This window comes from Erythrolamprus reginae, chromosome Z (genome assembly GCF_031021105.1).
Source record: "Erythrolamprus reginae isolate rEryReg1 chromosome Z, rEryReg1.hap1, whole genome shotgun sequence".
In the NCBI taxonomy this organism is placed as follows: domain Eukaryota; kingdom Metazoa; phylum Chordata; class Lepidosauria; order Squamata; family Dipsadidae; genus Erythrolamprus; species Erythrolamprus reginae.
The window spans coordinates 76,512,833-76,533,338 of record NC_091963.1 but is presented as its reverse complement, the minus strand read 5'-3'; the positions used below and the strand labels follow the sequence as shown (position 1 = coordinate 76,533,338).

Sequence of the window (20,506 nt, the reverse complement as noted above, 5' to 3'; positions counted from 1 at the left end):
GGTGGGAGACAGGCCAGTTTGCCTGGGGTGGCATGCCGGCCCCCTACCAGGTCCCTGGCAGCACCCTATGCGTCACTCTCCCTGCAGGAGAGATCCAGTCTGGTCCAAAAGGACCAGAATCCCTGGGCAATGAGAATTTGGTGCCATTCCTAAGGAGATAGGGAATGGCACTGCTGCTATGGCCATTAGACCCCGTCCTCTCCCTTATTATCCTTTCTATTACTAGGTTCTGTCTATGTTATGTTATGTTCATATTGTAATACTATATTTGTCTGACAAACAAACAAACAAACAAATAAATAATAAATAAAAAATTGTCAACAAAAGCACTTCTCTAAAGCAGCTTTTTGCCTCTATGAGCTGTGAAGGTGAAATGACAGCATCTCAGCAATTTTGCAAACTCTTTGCCCAGTTGCTGTGACAGTATTGTATTTTTTGGAGTAAAAGATGCACTTTTTTCCTCCCTAAAAGAGGCTGATAATTTGGGTGCAACTTATACTCTGAATGTAGCTGTTTTTTCAGCCCTAACTAGCTGCTAACGATCTTCCCAGCTCTTACTTTGCAGGCTCCTTCATTGTTACTGTTTGCAAAGAATGTTTTCCAAGCCTTAAGTCTTTGCAGAGTTTTTTCATTGCTCTAACTTGCTCCTAATAAGTTTCTTTTCAGCCCTAACCAGCTGCTAACGATGTTCTCAGTTCTTACTGGCTTACAAGCTCTTTCATTGTTGCTCTCTGCAAAGAATGTTTTCCAAGGCCTAAGTCTTTGCAGGAGTTTTTCCAATTGGTATAACTTGCTCCAAAGGTTTCTTTCCAGCCCTAACTACCGTATATACTCGAGTATAAGCCGACCCGAGTATAAGCCGAGGCACCAATTTTTGCCACAAAAACTGGGAAAACGTATTGACCCGAGTATAAGCCGAGGTTAGAAAATGCAGTGGCTACTGGTAACTTATAAAAATGGAAAACAATAAAATTACATTAATTGAGACATGTTTTAGAATATTTATTTTAAAGAAAACCAGTAAACTAGCTCTGTAAATTTAAAAGAGGGTAAACAAATTAACAATATTAACAATAAATTAAAAAGTAAAAAAAGTAGCTCGATCAGGAACAAAGCTAAAACCTAAGAGTTAAAATCCTTCAAAACTGGATTCCTTCTCATCATTAATTGGATTTACATTATTGTTCTGTTTTTATATATGCTGTGAGCCACCCTGAGTCCTTGGAGAGGGATTGCATACAAATCCAATTAAATAAATAAACAAACAAACAAACAAACAAACAAACAAACAAATAAGTGTATCCAAAGAAGAGCTTCAGCATTAGCTGCTGTGAGGTTATCAGCATAGAAAACCAAATAGATAGATAGATAGATAGATAGATAGATATAGATAGAAAGATCGACAGACAGACAGACAGAAAAATAGATAGATAGATAGATAGATAGATAGAAATAGATAGATAGATAGATAGATAGATAGAGATAGATAGATAGAAAGATAGATAGACAGACAGACAGAAAAATAGATAGATAGATAGAAATAGATAGATAGATAGATAGATATAGATAGAAAGATAGATAGACAGACAGACAGACAGATAGAAAAATAGATAGATAGATAGATAGATAGATATAGATAGATAGACAGACAGACAGACAGAAAAATAGATAGATAGATAGATAGATAGAAATAGATAGATAGATAGATAGATAGAGATAGATAGATAGAAAGATAGATAGACAGACAGACAGAAAAATAGATAGATAGATAGATAGAAATAGATAGATAGATAGATAGATAGATAGATATAGATAGAAAGATAGATAGACAGACAGACAGACAGACAGATAGAAAAATAGATAGATAGATAGATAGATAGATAGATATAGATAGAAAGATAGACAGACAGACAGACAGAAAAATAGATAGATAGAAATAGATAGATAGATAGATAGATAGATAGATAGATAGAGATAGATAGAAAGATAGATAGACAGACAGACAGAAAAATAGATAGATAGATAGAAATAGATAGATAGATAGATATAGATAGAAAGATAGATAGATAGACAGACAGACAGATAGAAAAATAGATAGATAGATAGATAGATATAGATAGAAAGATAGATAGACAGACAGACAGACAGATAGAAAAATAGATAGATAGATAGAAATAGATACAGGTAGATAGATAGATAGATAGATAGATAGATAGATAGAAAGAAAAATAGTTAGATAGAAAAATAGATAGATAGAAATAGATACAGATAGATAGATAGATGATAGATAGATAGATAGATAGATAGACAGATAGATAGATATAAAGATAGACAGACAGATAGAAAAATAGATAGATAGATAGATAGATAGATAGATAGAAAGAAATAGATACAGATAGATAGATAGATAGATAGAAAAATAGATAGAAAAATAGATAGAAAAATAGATAGATAGAAAGATAGACAGATAGAAAAAGAATTCCTGTCTAGCTCTGTCTCATAACACATTATTAGATCCTATCCAAGCAAGGACAGCAACTACCACAAAATACCATTTTTTAAACAGTTTAAATCCTTTCAAAGGAGGGGGAAGAGAATCTGACAGCAGGGGGCCTTTTTAATCCGACTCACCATTGCAAATGGCTGCCTTCTTTGCTTGAGGCAGGGAGAGGAACTACGGCGTGCCAGAGGGGACAAAAGCTGGTGCCTCCTCGCTCTGGCTCAAGCAATGGCGCCCTCGTGTGGTGACTTTGTCAATGACCCGAATATAAGCCGAGGCTGTGTTTTTCAGCCCATTTTTGGGGTTAAAAAACTCGGCTTATACTCGAGTATATACGGTAAGTGCTAACGATGTTCCCAGCTCTTACTCACTTGCAAGCTCCTTCAATGTTATTTTCTGGAAAGAATGTTTTCCAAATCCTGTCTTTGTATTTTTTTCTTTTTTATTGCTTTATTTGCTCTGAATGTTTCTTTCTAGCCCTGACTATGTGTTAACAATGTTCCCAGCTCTTTCTGGCTTGCAAGCACTTTCACTGTTACTCTCTGCGAAGAATGTTTTCCAAGCCCTTAATCTTTGCAAGGTTTTTTGCATTGCTCTACTTGCTCCAAGTGTTTCTTTCTAGCCGTTAGTGATGTTCTCAGTTCTTACTGGCTTGCAAACTCTTTCATTGTTAGTCTCTCCAAATAAGGTTTTTTTAAAGCCCTAACCAGGGTATAAAATAATGTGCTGAAGCTGACCAGACTAAGGACACTAGCCAGATGAATATCTGGTAAGCAGATTCTTTTCCCTATTTTCCTGCCCAAGAACTAAGGTGCATCTTATGCTCTGATGTATCTTATACTCTGAAAAATACGTATGTTGTTATGGCAGCTGAATAGGAAGAACAGGAAACAAATTCCAAGTAGTGTAAAGCAAATAGAAAAGAATGAACGGGTGGAACGGGACATGGAATCTCCATGAGAGGTTGGTAATGGGAAGAGAAGAAAATGTGGTTTGATGGTTTTTATCTTTTATTCTTTACAGGTGATTGGGATGCAGCTGTTGCCAGCTTATTGCAAGTCACTCCTTTGTTTTCTCACTCTTTGTGGAGTAACACAGTAAGAGTGTATCTTATTAACACTGAAGAGACTCAATTGGAAGTAGACATTTTCATAAAGGTGAGAAAAACGTGCTGCATAACATTCAATTCAATTCAATTTATTAGATTTGTATGCTGCCCCTCTCCATAGACTCGGGGCTACTGATTGTTATGTCTGTCTTTATTGTCTCACATTATTGTGACAGAAACTATATGCAGTTTTCTTTATATGGATGAGCAACTGGCCTAATTTTATAGAATTCAGTGGAAGAGATAAAGTTCAGTATGAGAGCACTGGTTTTGTTTGAATAAGATTTAATAAGATTTAAGATTAATTCTTGGCATTTTGTAATATAAAAAGAATCTGGGTGGAATAACATTATGGACAAGACTTTGTCTGAAATATTAGATGGGCATTATCTGTTGAATAAATCAAGATACATCACTTTCCTTACATAAAATGATAAATTGATGTTTTTAGATTTATGATGTTTTTAGATACAATGGTATCTAACGTGATTCAGTGAATCATTTAAATGGAAAAATAGAGACTTTATTCTACCTAAATATATTGGAATAGTAGCTAGTTCTATAATGCTAAAACATTATTTTGGATTTGGATTTGCTTAATATGAGAATTCCCACTCAATTAATCAAAGTGTTTGGTTATATTTTGTTTCCACCCCACTCTAATCTAAGTTAATGACAGCCTTAATTGCTGTTGATTTTTTTAAAGTATCATTTTTATTTTTTATTCTTCAAATCACTTAATTTAGTGGGCAGACTGAGCGTTGACGGTTTGCACCCTTCTCCCTCTTCTGCTGGTTGCTTGGGACTGTGGGACCACCACAGCCTTTTCCTCCTCTGAACTCTGCCGGCCTTCGGTCCACGTGGGATCTAGCACCTCATCATCCCCCCTGGCCCCCTGGCATCTTTTTCCACCAACTCCTCCCCGCTAGCCTCCCTCTCAGCCTCAACATTGCAGTATGCTGCAGGAACGGGGATCTGGGTCTCATCATCATCCATCGTGGTCTTCCCTGATGATGCCCTGGACACCTCCTCGTTCTCCGGCAAAAGCTTTTGGCTATCCGGAAGCTCAAGTTCTGCAACTGGGGATGGGGCTTGTGGACGGCCCATGGCATTCCAGTTATAAGTGTCATCGAACAGCTTTAAAGACTCCGCTGCTTCTGGGTGAGATGGCCTTGCTGCTTTGGAGGGGGTGATGATGAGGGCACTGAACATGCAGATGTGGTGGAGTGTATAGAAGGCAATACAAAGGAAAAGGTAGTGCTGCATGCCATATTATCTCCAACTTCTTCTTGCATCAAACCCAGGCCCCTGCTTGTGCCAGAGGAAGGGGTATGAGGTGCAGATGTTACACACCCTCTCCCTGCCCCTGCAGCACCAGCTCCATCGCCACCACCACCACCACCAGCACGTCCACGTCCCTTTTTCGTGGCTTTCTTCATGGTTCAAGGCCTACAGTGACACTGGCCCAAGGAACAGAAGAAGGTGCAGTGTTTAGGTGGACCTAGAATTAGAAAAAATAATGCCCAGACAGCAGTAGAGCCTTTGTATTACGCAGAAAAACATTAAAATCACAGATACAAGAAGTGGCCCCGTGTTTGACCCAAAATTACAGAGAGCACTAAAGGTTTTAGATTAGATAGAAGAAGGAGATGCAGAGATAGGAATTGGCCCTTATTTTACTCAAAAATAAATTGACAGAGAGCTCTAGTGCCTTTTTTTACATAGAAAAAGGAAATGCAGAGAAAGAACGTGGCCCTGATGTGGTGGACCCAAAAGTACAATTGCCAGAGGTCAATAGCGAGACAAAACTCACCGTCCACCCCTATTTATTTATTTATTTATTTATTTATTTATTTATTTATTTATTTGATTTTTATGCCGCACTTCTCCTTAGAGTCAGGGCGGCTTACAACATGTTAACCATAGCACTTTTTAATTACTGGAATGGCTCGATTGATCACTCAATCTGCATGTTGGACAAGTCTATCGCTGAGAAATCTACGAATATCCCAGAGCTCAAAACAAGGTGCTTCTGCTTGATGAATGGACTTCAATTCCCAGAATAGCGTACCCATGTTTGATCCAAAAACAAATTTATAGAGAGCACTAGAGGCTTCAGATGGGATAGAAGAAGGAGATGCAGAGATAGGAATTGGCCCTTGTTTTACCCAAAAATAAATTGACAGAGAGCTCTAGTGGCTTTTTTTTTACATAGAAAAAGGAAATGCAGAGAAAGAAAGTGGCCATGATGTGGTGGACCCAAAAGTACAAGTGCCAGAGGTCAGTAGCAGCAGTGCAAGACTGACTGGCCTCCTTAAAATTAATGGAAAACCCTGGTGTATCCCTTCTACAGTAACTTTTCCAAAGCAATCTGAATGTAGGACAAATCTATTATTGACCCAGAGGTCAGACTCAGTAGCAACAATGGAAGACTGACCTGCCCCTTTTAATTACTTGAAAGGACTTCTATTCCCAGAATAGCTGCTCTGTAGTTGACCCCAAATTAAATTGAGAGAGAACACTAGAGGCTTTAGATTAGATAGAAAAATGAAATGCAGAGAAAGAAATTGGCCCAGGGGTGGACCCAAAAGACATGCCAGAGAGCTCAATGTGGCTTTAATTTAGATTGCTGTGAGCCGTCCCGAGTCCTCAGAGTGGGGTGGCATAAAAGTCCAAACAAACAAATAAACAAACAAACAAACAAACAAACAAACAAATAAATAAATAAATAAAGGCAAAGAGGAAATGCAGAGAAAGAAAGTGGCCCTGTGGTTGACGGAGAATGACGTACTTCTGCACGTACCCGAACTATGCAAGTTAGGTTCCCCCTTCCAGTGGAAATGTTGAAGACAGGAACTGCAATCATGGTCAGGATCAGGAACCTTAAATGTCTTTGTTCCTGGTTGTCAGACGTGGCACCCAGGAGAAGGCAGGCACTGGAAAACATTGGAACTGAGGTAGACAGGAACTGCAGGCTTGGTCAGGATCAGGAACTTTAAATGTCTTTGTTCCTTGGTATCAGACATGGTACCCAGGAGAATGCAGGCACTGGAAAATACTTGAAATGTTGAAGTCTTGGTCAGGACCAGGAACCTTAAATGACTTTGTTCCTGGGTGTCAGACATAGCACCCAGGAGAATGCAGGCAATGGAAAACACTGGAAATGTTGAAGACAGGAACTGCAGTCTTGGTCAGGATCAGGAACCTTAAATGTCTTTGTTCCTGGGTGTCAGGCTGGGCACCCAGGAGAAGGCACTGGAAAACACTGGAAATGTTGAAGACAGGAACTGCAGTCTTGGTCAGGATCAGGAACCTTAAATGTCTTTGTTCCTGGGTGTCAGGCTTGGCACCCAGGAAAAGGCACTGGAAAACACTGTAAATGTTGAAGACAGGAACTGCAGTCTTGGTCAGGATTGGGAACCTTAAATGTCTTTGTTCCTGGGTGTCAGGCTTGGCACCCAGGAAAAGGCACTGGAAAACACTGTAAATGTTGAAGACAGGAACTGCAGTCTTGGTCAGGATTGGGAACCTTAAATGTCTTTGTTCTTGGGTGTCAGGCTGGGCATCCAGGAGAAGGAAGGCACTGGAAAACACTGGAAATGTTAAAGACAGGAACTGCAGTCTTGGTCAGGATCAGGAACCTTAAATGTCTTTGTTCCTGGGTGTCAGGCTGGGCACCCAGGAGAAGGCACTGGAAAACACTGGAAATGTTGAAGACAGGAACTGCAGTCTTGGTCAGGATCAGGAACCTTAATTGTCTTTGTTCTTGGGTGTCAGACTGGGAATCCAGGAGAAGGAGGGCACCGGAAAAGACTGGAAATATTCAGGACAGGAACTGCAGTCTTGGTCAGGATCAGGAGCCTGAAATGACTTTGTTCCTGGATGAGCCGCTTGGCATCCAGGAGAAGGCAGGCACTGGAAAACACTGTAAATGTTGAAGACAGGAACTGTAGTCTTGGTCAGGACCAGGAACCTTAAATGACTTTGTTCCTGGGTGTCAGGCTGGGCACCCAGGAGAATGCAGGCAATGGAAAACACTGGAAATGTTGAAGACAGGAACTGCAGTCTTGGTCAGGATCAGGAACCTTAAATGTCTTTGTTCCTGGGTGTCAGGCTTGGCACCCAGGAAAAGGCAGTGGAAAACACTGTAAATGTTGAAGTCAGGAACTGCAGTCTTGGTCAGGATTGGGAACCTTAAATGTCTTTGTTCTTGGGTGTCAGACTGGGAATCCAGGAGAAGGAAGGCACCGGAAAACACTGGAAATGTTGAGGACAGGAACTGCAGTCTTGGTCAGGATCAGGAGCCTGAAATGACTTTGTTCCTGGATGACCCGCTTGGCATCCAGGAGAAGGCAGGCACTGGAAAACACTGGAGATGTTGAAGACAGGAACTGCAGTCTTGGTCAGGATCAGGAACCTTAAATGACTTTGTTCCTGGGTGTGAGGCATGCCACCCAGGAGAATGCAGGCACTGGAAAACACTGGTACTGAGGTAGACAGGAACTGCAGTCTTGGTCAGGATCAGGAACCTTAAATGTCTTTGTTCCTGGGTGTCAGACGTGGCACCCAAGAGATTGCAGGTACTGGAAAACACTGGTACAGAGGTAGACAGGAACTGCAGTCTTGGTCAGGATCAGGAATCTTAAATGTCTTTGCTCCTGGGTGTCAGGCTTGGCACCCAGGAAAAGGCACCGGAAAACACTGTAAATGTTGAAGACAGGAACTGCAGTCTTGGTCAGGATTAGGAACCTTAAATGTCTTTGTTCCTGGGTGTCAGGCTGGGCATCCAGGAGAATGCAGGCACTGGAAAACACTGGTACTGAGGTAGACAGGAACTGCAGTCTTGGTCAGGATCAGGAACCTTAAATGACTTTGTTCTTGGGTGTCAGGCGTGCCACCCTGGAGAATGCAGCCACTGGAAAACACTGGTAATGAGGTAGACAGGAACTGCAGTCTTGGTCAGGATCAGGAACCTTAAATGTCTTTGTTCCTGGGTGTCAGACGTGGCACCCAGGAAAAGGCACTGGGAAACACTGGAAATGTTTTTTTTTAAAAAATTATTTATTTATTTATTTATAAAAAAATTATTATACAAATAATACAGAATACATCACATTGTACAAAACATGAAATAGTGGTCGAAACAAAAGAAAACAGTCGAATAATATATCAATTTACAAAGTACAAATTTGAAAACTTGTAAAGGGGAGGGAAAGAAGTAAATAGGGAGGGAAAAAGATAGAAAGGACAGGAAACATAGAAAGGATAGAAAGGATAAAGAATTCGGCGAATGTCCAGGAGAGCTGTATTGAAAACGAGAACTGGTTCCTATTTTATTAGCTCGTTGCCATGGTTCGGTTTGTTCATCTAAATTGATAAATGCCAGTGTTGAATTAATCAAATTATAGAGATTTTAGGGAGTAGTAGTAAAGATACTATCAGTATATATATAAAGTCTCTTAATACTATGTAAAATAAAGAATATCTATATACCAGATTTGTAACTGGCCGTGTTTATATCCATCGTATCAATCTTATGGCGTGTTATTCTCACTCTTTTTTCCTAACCAGTTGTAGAAAGGATCCCAACAGTTATTGAATGTGGCCTTTGTTTCGTTTCTGACTAATATAGTTAATTTCGTCATCTCTGCGCAGTATTTAATTTTTTTTATTATTGCATCATTCGGAGGTATCTCCTCGTTCTTCCACCACTGCGCAAAGGTTAGTCTGGCTGCTGTTGTTAAATGGACAATTAAATGTATTTGGGATTTAGGTAGATTTTTTCTAATAATGCCCAGAAGAAAACATTCAGGGGTTTTTTCTATGTTCAGTTTGAGTATTTCGTCAATCCAGAGTCCGATTTTGTTCCAATATATCTTAGCTTTTGTGCATTGCCACCATAGATGGAAATAGGTGCCTATTTCTTGGTGACACTTCCAACAATATGGTGAAAGTTTATTATTTAGTTTTGTTAATTTAATCGGGGTAATATGCCACCTGTAAAACATTTTGACTAAATTCTCTTTGTAGGACGTGGCAATGGTCAGTTTATAATTTCTACTCCAAAGTATTTGCCATTCCTCTTCTTTGATCTCTTTTTTGAGGTCCAGATTCCATTGTTTTACATTGATTTTTGTGTTAATATTATCCAATTCGTTATAGTTTAGGTAACAGTAGAATTTTTAAATTAATTGTTCTTGGGAATCTGTACATAATTTGTCTAGCAGGGCATTTTTAATTATTCCAGGTTTACTTTTATCCTTGTTGAATTTAGTTTATATCTGTAAGTATTCCCACCATTCCGTTTTTTGACCGAGGTTTTCTAATTCTATTCTTGATATAATTTCGCCATTGGAATTTAGTATATCCTTGTACCTTATTATATTGTTTTTTTTATGAAAATTGGGATGAACATATGCTTCTAATGGGGCGTACCATGTAGGGATTCATTTGTAGAGTTTAGACTTAATTTTTTTCCAGGTATGTATTAAAGATTTCCTAATCAGATGATTGGTAAAATATTTATGGGTCCTTGGCTTCTCATCCCAAAGATAGTAGTGCCATCCTAAGTGGAGGTCGTGACCTTCTAAGCTGAGTAATCTGATGTTAGATAAGATCACCCATTCTCTCATCCAAGTTAGGGGATGCGGCAATGTAATAGTATTTCCAAATTCGGAGTGCCAGACCTCCTTCTTCTTTTCTATCTTGTAGATATTTTAAGCGAATTCGAGGGCGCTTGTTCTGCCAGATAAAGTTGCTGGTAATTTTGTTCAATTTTATAAAGAATTCCTGTTTCAATTGAATTGGGATTGTTTGGAATAGGAACAATATTTTGGGCAAGATGTTAAGTTTTATAGCCGCAATCCTCCCTAGTAAGGAGAGTTGTAGATTTTTCCATTTCAACAGGTCAGATTGTATTTTATCTATTAGTTTATTGTAATTGTTTTCTTTTAGACTAGACACGTTATTCGTCAAATTAATGCCAAGGTATTTAATTTTTTTAACTATTTGAATATCAAGTTTGGCTGTTAAAAAGGCTTTCTGCGGATCTCTCATATTTTTGGTTAAGATTTGAGTTTTAGTTTTATTTATTTTAAGCCCTGCCACTGTGCCGTATTCTTCTAGGACGGCCAGTAATTTAGGTCCTGAGTCTAAAGGGTCTTCTAGAACAGTGTTTTTCAACCGGTGTGCCGCGGCACACTAGTGTGGCGCGAGAAATGGTCAGGTGTGCCGCGAGGCGGCTCGGGGCCCCCCGCTATTGCCCCCCGCCGCCGCCGCTATTGGCACCCTCCTGCGGGAGGCCGGCAAAGGTTGCTTTGAAAGTCGGCCCCCTTGCGCCCATGGCTTCTCGTCGCTTCCCCGAAAGCTGTGCGTGTGTGTGCATGCGCACCCCAAAATACCCCCGCATGCACCCTTTTTCACGGCCCGCGCGCTCCTCATCCCCCTGCCAGCCCGCGGGGGGGCGGGGAGGCGCCGGCAGCAGAAGGGAAGGGAGCCGCGGCCGCCCCTGCCTCCCCATGGTGCCTCCAGCCCCCTCGGCCTTTCGGCGCTGCCCCCCGCCCTCCCCCTCTCCTCCTCCGCTGTCTCCTGCCTTTCGGCGTGGCTCCTCCCGCACCCGGAACGCACGCCCTGCCCGTCTCACCTTTGCCGAGAGCACTTTCGTCCCGGGCTCTCAGCAAGGGGGTTGCAGGAGAGACGGGGCAGGCGTTCTCTCAGCGGAGGCCAGCGAAGGTGATATTCAATGTCGGGGTGAAGGCTTTTCTTATTTTGAATATTCCGAGCGGCTAGCAGGGGGATAGGGAGCGCGCGCAACCGCCCGCGCGCCCCCGACATTGAATATCACCTTCGCCAGCCTCCGCTGAGAAGAACGGAGAGAGAACGAGAGTGAGTGAGAGCAACAGACAGCAAGATAGAGAGAAAGTGAGAAAGAGAGAGAGAGAAAGGGGGGAGAGAAAGAGATAGCAAGAGAGAGAACAAGAGAGAGAAAGAGTGTGAGAAAGAAAACAAGAGAGAGAGAGAGAAAACAAGAGAGAAAGTGAGAAAAAAAGAGAGAAAGAGGGAGGGAGAGAAAGAGAGAGAGAGAAAGAACAAGAGAGAGAGAAAGAAAATAAGAGAGAAAAAGAGATAGCAAGAGAGAGAGAAAGCAAGAGAGACAGATAGGGAGAGGAAAGGAGAGAGAGAAATGAGAACAAAAAGGGGAGAAAAAAGGAGAAATGATTGAGGCAGAGAATGAGAGGAGAGAGAAACAAAAGAGAGAGAGAGGGGTGATTCTTGAAGCATATGGTAAAAAGCACCCAAATAATAAGAAACGCCCCCCAGCCCACACCTGTTTTTGAAAAGAATAAAAGAGAAAAAACCCCAGCCCTCAACTGGTTTTGGAAATGGTTCCAGTGTGTATACACACACACACATAAGGGGGGGAGAGAGACAGGGATGGAAAAAGAGGAGAAGTGAGAGGGAAAAGGAATGAGGGAAAAAGGGAGGAAGAGAGAGAAATGACAAACATGAGAGAGAAAAGGGGGAAAGACAGGAGAAGTACCCAGAAATGAGATATAAATTTGAGTAGGGATGATTGATGATTGACTGTATTTATAAGGGGATGTTACATGGGATTGTATATACGAGGGGGTTATGTATGTATGTATGTATGTATGTATTTATGTATTTATTTATTTATTTGATTTGTGTCATTTTGGTTGGTGGTGTGCCCCAGGATTTTGTAAATGTAAAAAATGTGCCGCGGCTCAAAAAAGGTTGAAAATCACTGTTCTAGAATAAATACCAGGTCGTCCGCGAAAGCTTGTAGCTTATAGATTTCATTTTTGCACTTTAACCCTTTTATATCTTCCTTTTTTCTAATAATTCTAGTTAGTACTTCTAATGTTAGGATAAACAGTAGTGGGGACAGTGGACACCCTTGTCTCGTTCCTTTGTGAAGGGAAATTTTTGTCGATATATCTCCGTTAAGGATGATATATGCTGATTGGTCGGTGTATATAGCTTTTATTGTGTTTGTGAATTTAGGGCCAAATTCCTTATATTCAAGTTGTTTGAATATAAATTTCCAGGACACGTTGTCGAACGCCTTCTGGGCGTCAAGAAATATTAATGCCACTTGTTTTTCACTGTGGGTTTCGTAGTACTCCAGGGTGTCCAATACTATTCTAATATTGTTCTTTAGCTGTCTCCCAGGGAGGAAGCCATTTTGATCCGAATGTATGAATTGATTTAGGAATCCTTTAATTCTACTAGCTAGAATGGAGCTGAAGATTTTGTAGTTGGCGTTTAAAAGAGAAATAGGACGATAGTTAGCTATATCTGTAGGATCCGTATCTTTTTTTGATATTAGCGCTAGATTTGCTTCTGTCCAGGATGTTGGTATTATGCCTCTATCTAGGGCCTCGTTTAATGTTTATAATAGGGCCTTTTCGATTTCTTTGGGGAGGTCTTTATATAATTCAGTTGGGAGGCCATCGGGGCCCGGGGCATTATTATTGTTTTGCCCTTTAATTGCTTCTTTTAATTCTATAGCGGTGATTGGCTTATTTATTATATCTTTCATTTCTTGTGGTACTTTAGGAAGATTGGCCTGTTCTAAAATTTCTTGTATTTTTTGGTCATGTGCGAAGTTAGGTGTATTTTCAGGATTATCATAAAGCTTGCTAAAAAAGTCACAAGCAATCTTTTTTCCTTTCCAAATCATGACATATTTCCCCATTTGTTGTCTTGAGACAATTTATGAGTTTCTTTTCTTTTTGTTTTTTGAGTTTATTGGCTAACAATTTGCTAGGTTTATTAGCATTTTCAAAATTGTATTGATTGCTACTTTTAATTTGTTGTGCTAGATTTTGTTGATCTATTAAGTTTAACTCATGTTTTATTTGTGACATTTTTTGTTTAATTTCTTTTTTGGGGGGATATTTTTGTAAGTTTTCTTCTAGAAATCTATAATCTTCTTCTAGTTTAACCAATTTCTGCTTTTTTAGTTTATGTTCTTTAGCCATATACGAAATAGCTATTCCTCTAGTTACGGCTTTGGCTGTGTCCCATACATTTTGAACACTGGTGTGTTCTTTAATATTTTCTTGGAAGAAAAAGTTCATTTCCACTTGGAGTTTCTGTTTAAAACTTTCCTGGTTGAGTATAGATTTTTGAAGCGTCCATCTAGATCATTGTTTAGTTCCTTTCCATATTACTTTAACCCTGCTGTTCTGTTCGAAAAAACTCCCTAATCTTATGTTCCCGGGTCTATTTGACCCGGACTGCAAATTGGTCATTTTAGGTACTTATACAGTAATACCTCATGATACGAACTGAATTGGTGCAAGGAGGAGGTTCGTAAGACGAAAGGTTCGTAAGACGAAACATTGTTTCCCATAGGAAACAATGTAAAGTCAATTAATCCATGCAACCAAAAAAACTGCTTTCGGCGACTGCTGGGAAGCCGCGCGGCTGTTTTAAAAGGTGACAGCCGGCCTGGGGGGCTTCCCAGCACCCCCCCGAACCCGGGTTCGGGGGGGTGCTGGCAAGACCCCCAGGCCGGCTGTGACCTTTTAAAACAGCCGCACCGCTTCCCAGCTGTCTCCTGAAGCCGAACGCTAAAGCCGAACTTCCGCATTCGGCTTCGGGAGACAGCTGGGAAGCGGCGCGGCTGTTTTAAAAGGTCTCAGCCGGCCTGGGGGGCTTCCCAGCAACCTCCCGAACCGAACCCGGGGTTCAGAAAAAATTTGCCTCTTCTTACGAACTTCGAGTTACGAACCGGCGTTCGGGAGGCTTCTGGGAAGCCCCGCCGCACGGCTGTCACCTTTTAAAACAGCCGCGCGGCTTCCCAGCAGTCTCCGAACGCCGGTTCGTAACTCGAAAAAAGTTCGTAAGAAGAGGCAAAATTTTTCTGAACCCCGGGTTCGTATCACGAGTTGTTCGTAAGACGAGGGGTTCGTATCTTGAGGTACCACTGTATTTGGTCTTTTTGAAAGCTTTTTTCACCTGTAAACAAGTTTGAACATTTCTGCACACAATGGAATGAAAATTGAATTGAAAAAATTAATCCTTATTGGTTTATTTTGCACATAAATGTGCCTCCCCCCCCGTTTTTGTGATTTTTTTTTAGGTTTATTGATAATTTTGCTTGCAAAATGCATTCTATTTTACTAAAGATGGTGTGGGATTGGTAGCTTGAACCTTTCTGAACATAATGATATGAAAATTGAACTGAAAAAAATGATCCTTATTGGTTTATTTTGCTCATAAATGGGCCCCCATGCTTATACTCAAATAGGCTTATACTCGAGTATAAAACAATATGGTCTTATATAAACCAATAAGAATCATTTTTTTCAGTTGATTTCTATTTTTCTTATGTTTAGGATTGTTCAATTTAGTATATCAAAACTTTTGGGGGAATATTCCTTAGAGATTTGTAGCCTAAAAAAATATAAATTGACAAAAAATTCAGAAAGCATGGGGGAGGGGCTTTTTGATCTTAATAAAAATATAAGCCTCAATTTTTTCAGTTCAATTTTCATATCATTATGTTCATAAATGTTCAAACTAGTTTTCCAGTGGAAAAAGTTTTCAAAAAGACCAAATTCAAGTACCTAAAAAAAATCATTTTGGTCCGGGTCTATATGACCCGAAACAGTCAACGTGATTTTTTTTTTTGCCCAGAAATTTTTTTCCCCCACCCCCACAAATATTTTTTTGATGATCAGCCATGTTAAAATGAGTAAATGAATGCATAAGATATTAAAAATATTTTGGATTTGAAGCCTGCGTAAATATAAAGTGAAAATGGTTGCAAGCAGCCGAGGGGGGGGGGGGGGCCTTATTTCTGATGTTAAAAAACCAGTAAGAATCATTTTTTTCAGTTCCTTTATATTTTTCTTATATTCAGAAATGTTCAAGCTACCAATCCCACACCAACTTCAGTAAAATAGAATGCATTTTGCAAGCAAAACTATCCATAAATTGAAAAAGAATTCACAAAAATGGGGGGGCATGCATTATATCAGCAAAATAAACCAATAAGATTTACTTTTTTCATTTCAATTTTCATATCATTGTGTGCAGAAATGTTCAGACTACTTTCCAAGTGAAAAAAGCTTTCAAAAAGACCAAACATAAGCACTGCAAATGAAGAGTTTTCGGTCCGGGTCAGGGTGACCCGGGAACAGAAGAAGTGTGACTTTTTTTGCCCAGCAAAAACTAAGTTCCCCACCCCCCAAAAAAAAATTCTCATAGAGAGAACCCCTGAAATGATGAAAAGTCATGAAATTTCAAGTTTCAGATATGCAGGGAAAACTTTTTACAGGGACTCAAACATGGCTTTCGGTTCACATACGACCCGAACAGAACAGCAGGGTTAAGCGCGTTGTGGTCTGAGATAAAATTGGGTTCTATCTCTACCGATTGAATTTTTGTGTTAAGTTCTATTGTAGTCCAGACCATATCCAGTCTTGACCAAGATTGGTGCCTATCTGAGTAGAAAGTGAATTTTTTAAGGTTAGGGTTTCTATCTCTCCAACTATCTTTAAGTTTTAATTATTTAATTAAATCGAAAAAAGCTTTGAGTAATATTCTTTTCTTTTGTTTATTCCTCCTATCGTTATTATAGTCCAGGTCCTTGTCGATTATTCCGTTGAAATCCCCTAATAAGCAAATATTGTCAGTAGCATATTCTTTTATGATATTTAGTAATTTTTAATAAAATCTTTCTTGGCCTTCATTCGGGGCGTAGATATTGATTAAGGTTATTGTTTCCGATTCTTTTTGTAATTCTAATATCAGGACTCTACCTTCTCTATCTTTATATTTCAATTCAGCTTGAATATTAGGATTAATAGAACAGATTACACCTCTCTTTTTTTCCGAGGCTAGAGATGAAAACAGGTTCCCAAGTTTATTTCTTTTAAGAAGATGTTCAAATTTGTTTTTGATATGTATTTCTTGCATTGCAATAATGTCTAGGTTTAGTTTAGCAATTTTATTTAGGATTTGATTTCTTTTTTTTGGCGCATTCAATCCATTTATATTAATTGAATATAACTCAATTCCCCTGTTAGACGTTTTTTGTGCCAAGTTTGGGTTATCTGTACTTAGGTCTAGTTGCCCTAGTACTTCTAGTCTCTTTTGGTAAGCCTGCGTAGCCATTATTTCCAGAAGTTATATTATCGGTAGCCAGTGTTCCTTCCGATCTATTTGGAATCTGGTCCGTTAGTTGTTCACTAATTGGCGTAGGATTCCTTGATTCTTTATTGTTTATTGTATCAGTCGTCCGATTGTTAGTAAAATGTTTTTCAAAAAATTATTCGGCTTTATCGACCGAGTCTATTTTTATCTTTTTATCTTGCCAGGTCACAAGCATTCCCTCTGGGACAAGCCACCTGAAGTTTATGTTTTGCCTGGTCAGTTTAGCTGATAAGAAAGTGTATAGCCTACGTAGGTCTCTAACGTGCTTCGGGACTTGTTTTAGAATAACCAATTGTCTCCCTTTGTAATCTATGGGGTCTTCCCGTGCTCTATGGAGAATTTCGTCTCTGACTGATTTTTTAACTAGTTTGATATGGACTTCCTTGGGGAGGTTATGGCGTCTGGCATAATTGGTGTTAATTCTGTAGACTTCGTCAATTTCATTTAACATTGTGTCTTTTTCGATGCCCAGCGCCTTTGATAGGATGTCGGCCATAATGTCTGGTAAATCCTCACTTTTCTCCTCCCTAAGGTTTTGAAATCTAAGGAAGTGGTTGGCTTTTTCACTCTCAAGTTGGATTACAATATTTTCTAGTTCTTTATTGGCATGGACTAATTTTTCAGTCAGGTCTTCCATTTGTTTATGATCCTGGTCAATCCTATCTTCCAGATCCTGAATTTTTTGTTCTTGTTTTAACATCTGTTGTTGGAAAGCCTCATGCCTTTTATCCATATTTTGCATCCTTTCTTTTAACTCAGATGTATCGTTTCTCACTTCACCTATTTCTTTTTTAATATCTTCATGATTCTTAAGCATTAACTCCTGCATTTGGAGCAACATAGATTGAAGATCTTTGTATGAATTAGACCTTTCTCTGGGCAGCATATCGTCCAGTGATCTCTGGGTAGAGGGGCTAGGTATAGCTGAGGTGGATTGATTGATTGACCTCTTCCCCGATCCCAGTCTAGTCAAGTTAGAAAGGCTTGTCATTTTGACAATATTCCACCAGCTAGCCCACTTATTTAAATCTCTAATAGTCCGTTCCAGAGTTAGATAGAGAGAGATTGCTTAGTTGATGTGTTAAGTACTCAGATAGAGAAATAGCGATTCAGATAGTTAGTATTGAAGATCCTCAGGTCAGTTAGCATATAGGGATAAAAGGGTAGGCGATGAAAGATAGGTGAGAGTGTACTTTATATCAGGTAGAGCAGATAAATATAGATAACACTATAACCAAATGTGCGAGGTTATTAGAAGGGAGTACAGTAACTTAGCGATTGCTTTCGATAATTATGGGATTTGTAAATAATTCTTCCCATCAAAGAAATTCAATCAAATTTTATAGTAATAACAGTATATATATATCAATGGGGGTATTTCCTTATATTTTCTAAAAATGGTGAACCTTCAAAAAGAGAGATGTATAATTCATTCAAAATTCCTTAAAATCTTAAGAGCTTTGAAACGTGCTAAGTAGTGTTAGTTAAATGATAAAGGCAGAATTATATATACAAGCTAAGCAAGATTGGTATAATTCATTTCTAACGATCTATAGTAAATCTAATGACTAGTATTTCTAAGAGGTAGTATTGATAAACTAAAAAGTCCTAATATCTAATAATTAAAGGGGAAAATCTCTTAGTATAATAACAATGTAATAAAGTATCCTAGTAAGCTACTGATAAATTAATAATTTACTAGTAAGTTAATATCTGTTAATATATATAGTTAAATAGTATATAAACATCAATTAATATCTTATTGTAATAAATTATTCTAGTAGTCTGTTAATTAATTAATATATTATTTAAATTATATGAATTATGTAGATGTCAATTAATATAATTAATAATCAGTAGAAATACCTACATAAATTGTAAATGTAAATGAAGCGAATTTTGTAGCCAATGAGATTATATGTTTAGATCAGTGTGTCAGACCCATCCTTAGTTCCTTCGAGTCGAAATCCAAAAGTTCAGGTTAAGCTCCGTGGATGTAGCAAGCTATAAGTTAGATTGATAAATAGCTTGGCAGTTATGTTCGTTTGAAGCAGTTCCGAGTATCTTTTATCTCCGGGGGTGATGTATGCTTGTTCCACTTGCGTGGCTTCACAGTGCCTTCCCGGGTTGTGCAAGGATCTTGTGTATCGATTCCTCTCCTTCCCGCAGTTCTACCAAAGCGATGAATAAAGCCTAGTCTAGTCGAAGACGACAGCCTTTTGATCATACAGGAGAGGTCTCCAATATGAACTTCAGCCGCTTATACCTAATAGTTCCTCCGGCGGCTCGCCTCCCCCGATAAAGGATCAAAGCGCCACCTCCAGGCACCTATTCCCCCATAAGCAGAGTAGGATGAGCAAGGTTCAGAGGGATCGGAATAACCACCCAGGCTCACCAGAATGTGACGCAGCAACAAATCGGAGAGTCGAGAGAAGAAACAGAAAGTAAATGAATCACGCTGTCCAATCGGATTCTCTATACAAGCTTCAAAAATGAGAGGAGAAAAAGAGGGAGCACTTTTAGAAATTTAGAATTCCCTCGGGGGACGTCAGGTCTTCTTAATGCGTATTATAAGCTTCGGGTGATGTTGTTAGATCGTTATGATTTTTTCAAATAGTTATTTTGACTCGAACGTTAGCTCGCCGCCAGCCGGAAGGAGGAAGATGACAGTTCCTCCCACCACCTTCTCGGGTCGTAGCTGTTTGTACTTTTAACTTAAATGACGTTGCCCCCGTGGAAAGAAGAAAAAGAAAGCTTGCTTCTAATCGTAAATCTCACATTCAATCCAGTTCTGGTATGTTAATAATCAGCTCCGCCGTCTCGGTCGCCAACGCTAGCCTCCGTTTAGCCACCTCCAGCTGGGAACGCTCTAGGCCGCCATGTTGCTCCTAGCTTACAGGCACTCAGTCGAGTAGGGGATTGACCGTTCCGTTGATCGGGCTGCCGTCTCAAAATCGAACTAACGGCACCCCCTATCCGCCAGACCCTTTTTCGCAAGGTCTGTGATCCCGTAGGACCGAAGAGAACCTATAAAAACGGTGGTGTTTGACGGAGCGCAGCTCCACACCGTCCATTCAGTTCCTCAGTTGGCTCCGCCCCCCGGAAACACTGGAAATGTTGAAGACAGGAACTGCAGTCTTCGTCAGGGTCAGGAACCTTAAATGTCTTTGTTCCTAGGTGTCAGACATGTTCACCCAGAAACATAGAAACATAGAAACATAGAAGTCTGATGGCAGAAAAAGACCTCATGGTCCATCTAGTCTGCCCTTACACTATTTTCTGTATTTTATCTTAGGATGGATATATGTTTATCCCAGGCATGTTTAAATTCAGTTACTGTGGATTTATCTACCACGTCTGCTGGAAGTTTGTTCCAAGGATCTACTACTCTTTCAGTAAAATAATATTTTCTCATGTTGCTTTTGATCTTTCCCCCAACTAACTTCAGATTGTGTCCCCTTGTTCTTGTGTTCACTTTCCTATTAAAAACACTTCCCTCCTGAACCTTATTTAACCCTTTAATATATTTAAATGTTTCGATCATGTCCCCCCTTTTCCTTCTGTCCTCCAGACTATACAGATTGAGTTCATTAAGTCTTTCCTGATACGTTTTATGCTTAAGACCTTCCACCATTCTTGTAGCCCGTCTTTGGACCCGTTCAATTTTGTCAATATCTTTTTGTAGGTGAGGTCTCCAGAACTGAACACAG

At 39.6% G+C, this 20,506-nt stretch overlaps 1 protein-coding gene across 1 annotated transcript in view; it reads left to right on the top strand.

The window, feature by feature from the left end:
• NPHP3 (nephrocystin 3) overlaps positions 1–20,506 on the top strand; it is a 381,101-nt gene that overhangs the window by 40,175 nt on the left and 320,420 nt on the right. Inside the window, exon 5 of the mRNA XM_070726361.1 lies at positions 3,524–3,657. Coding sequence (XP_070582462.1) covers positions 3,524–3,657 — 134 coding nt within the window. The remainder of the gene's footprint in view (positions 1–3,523; positions 3,658–20,506) is intronic.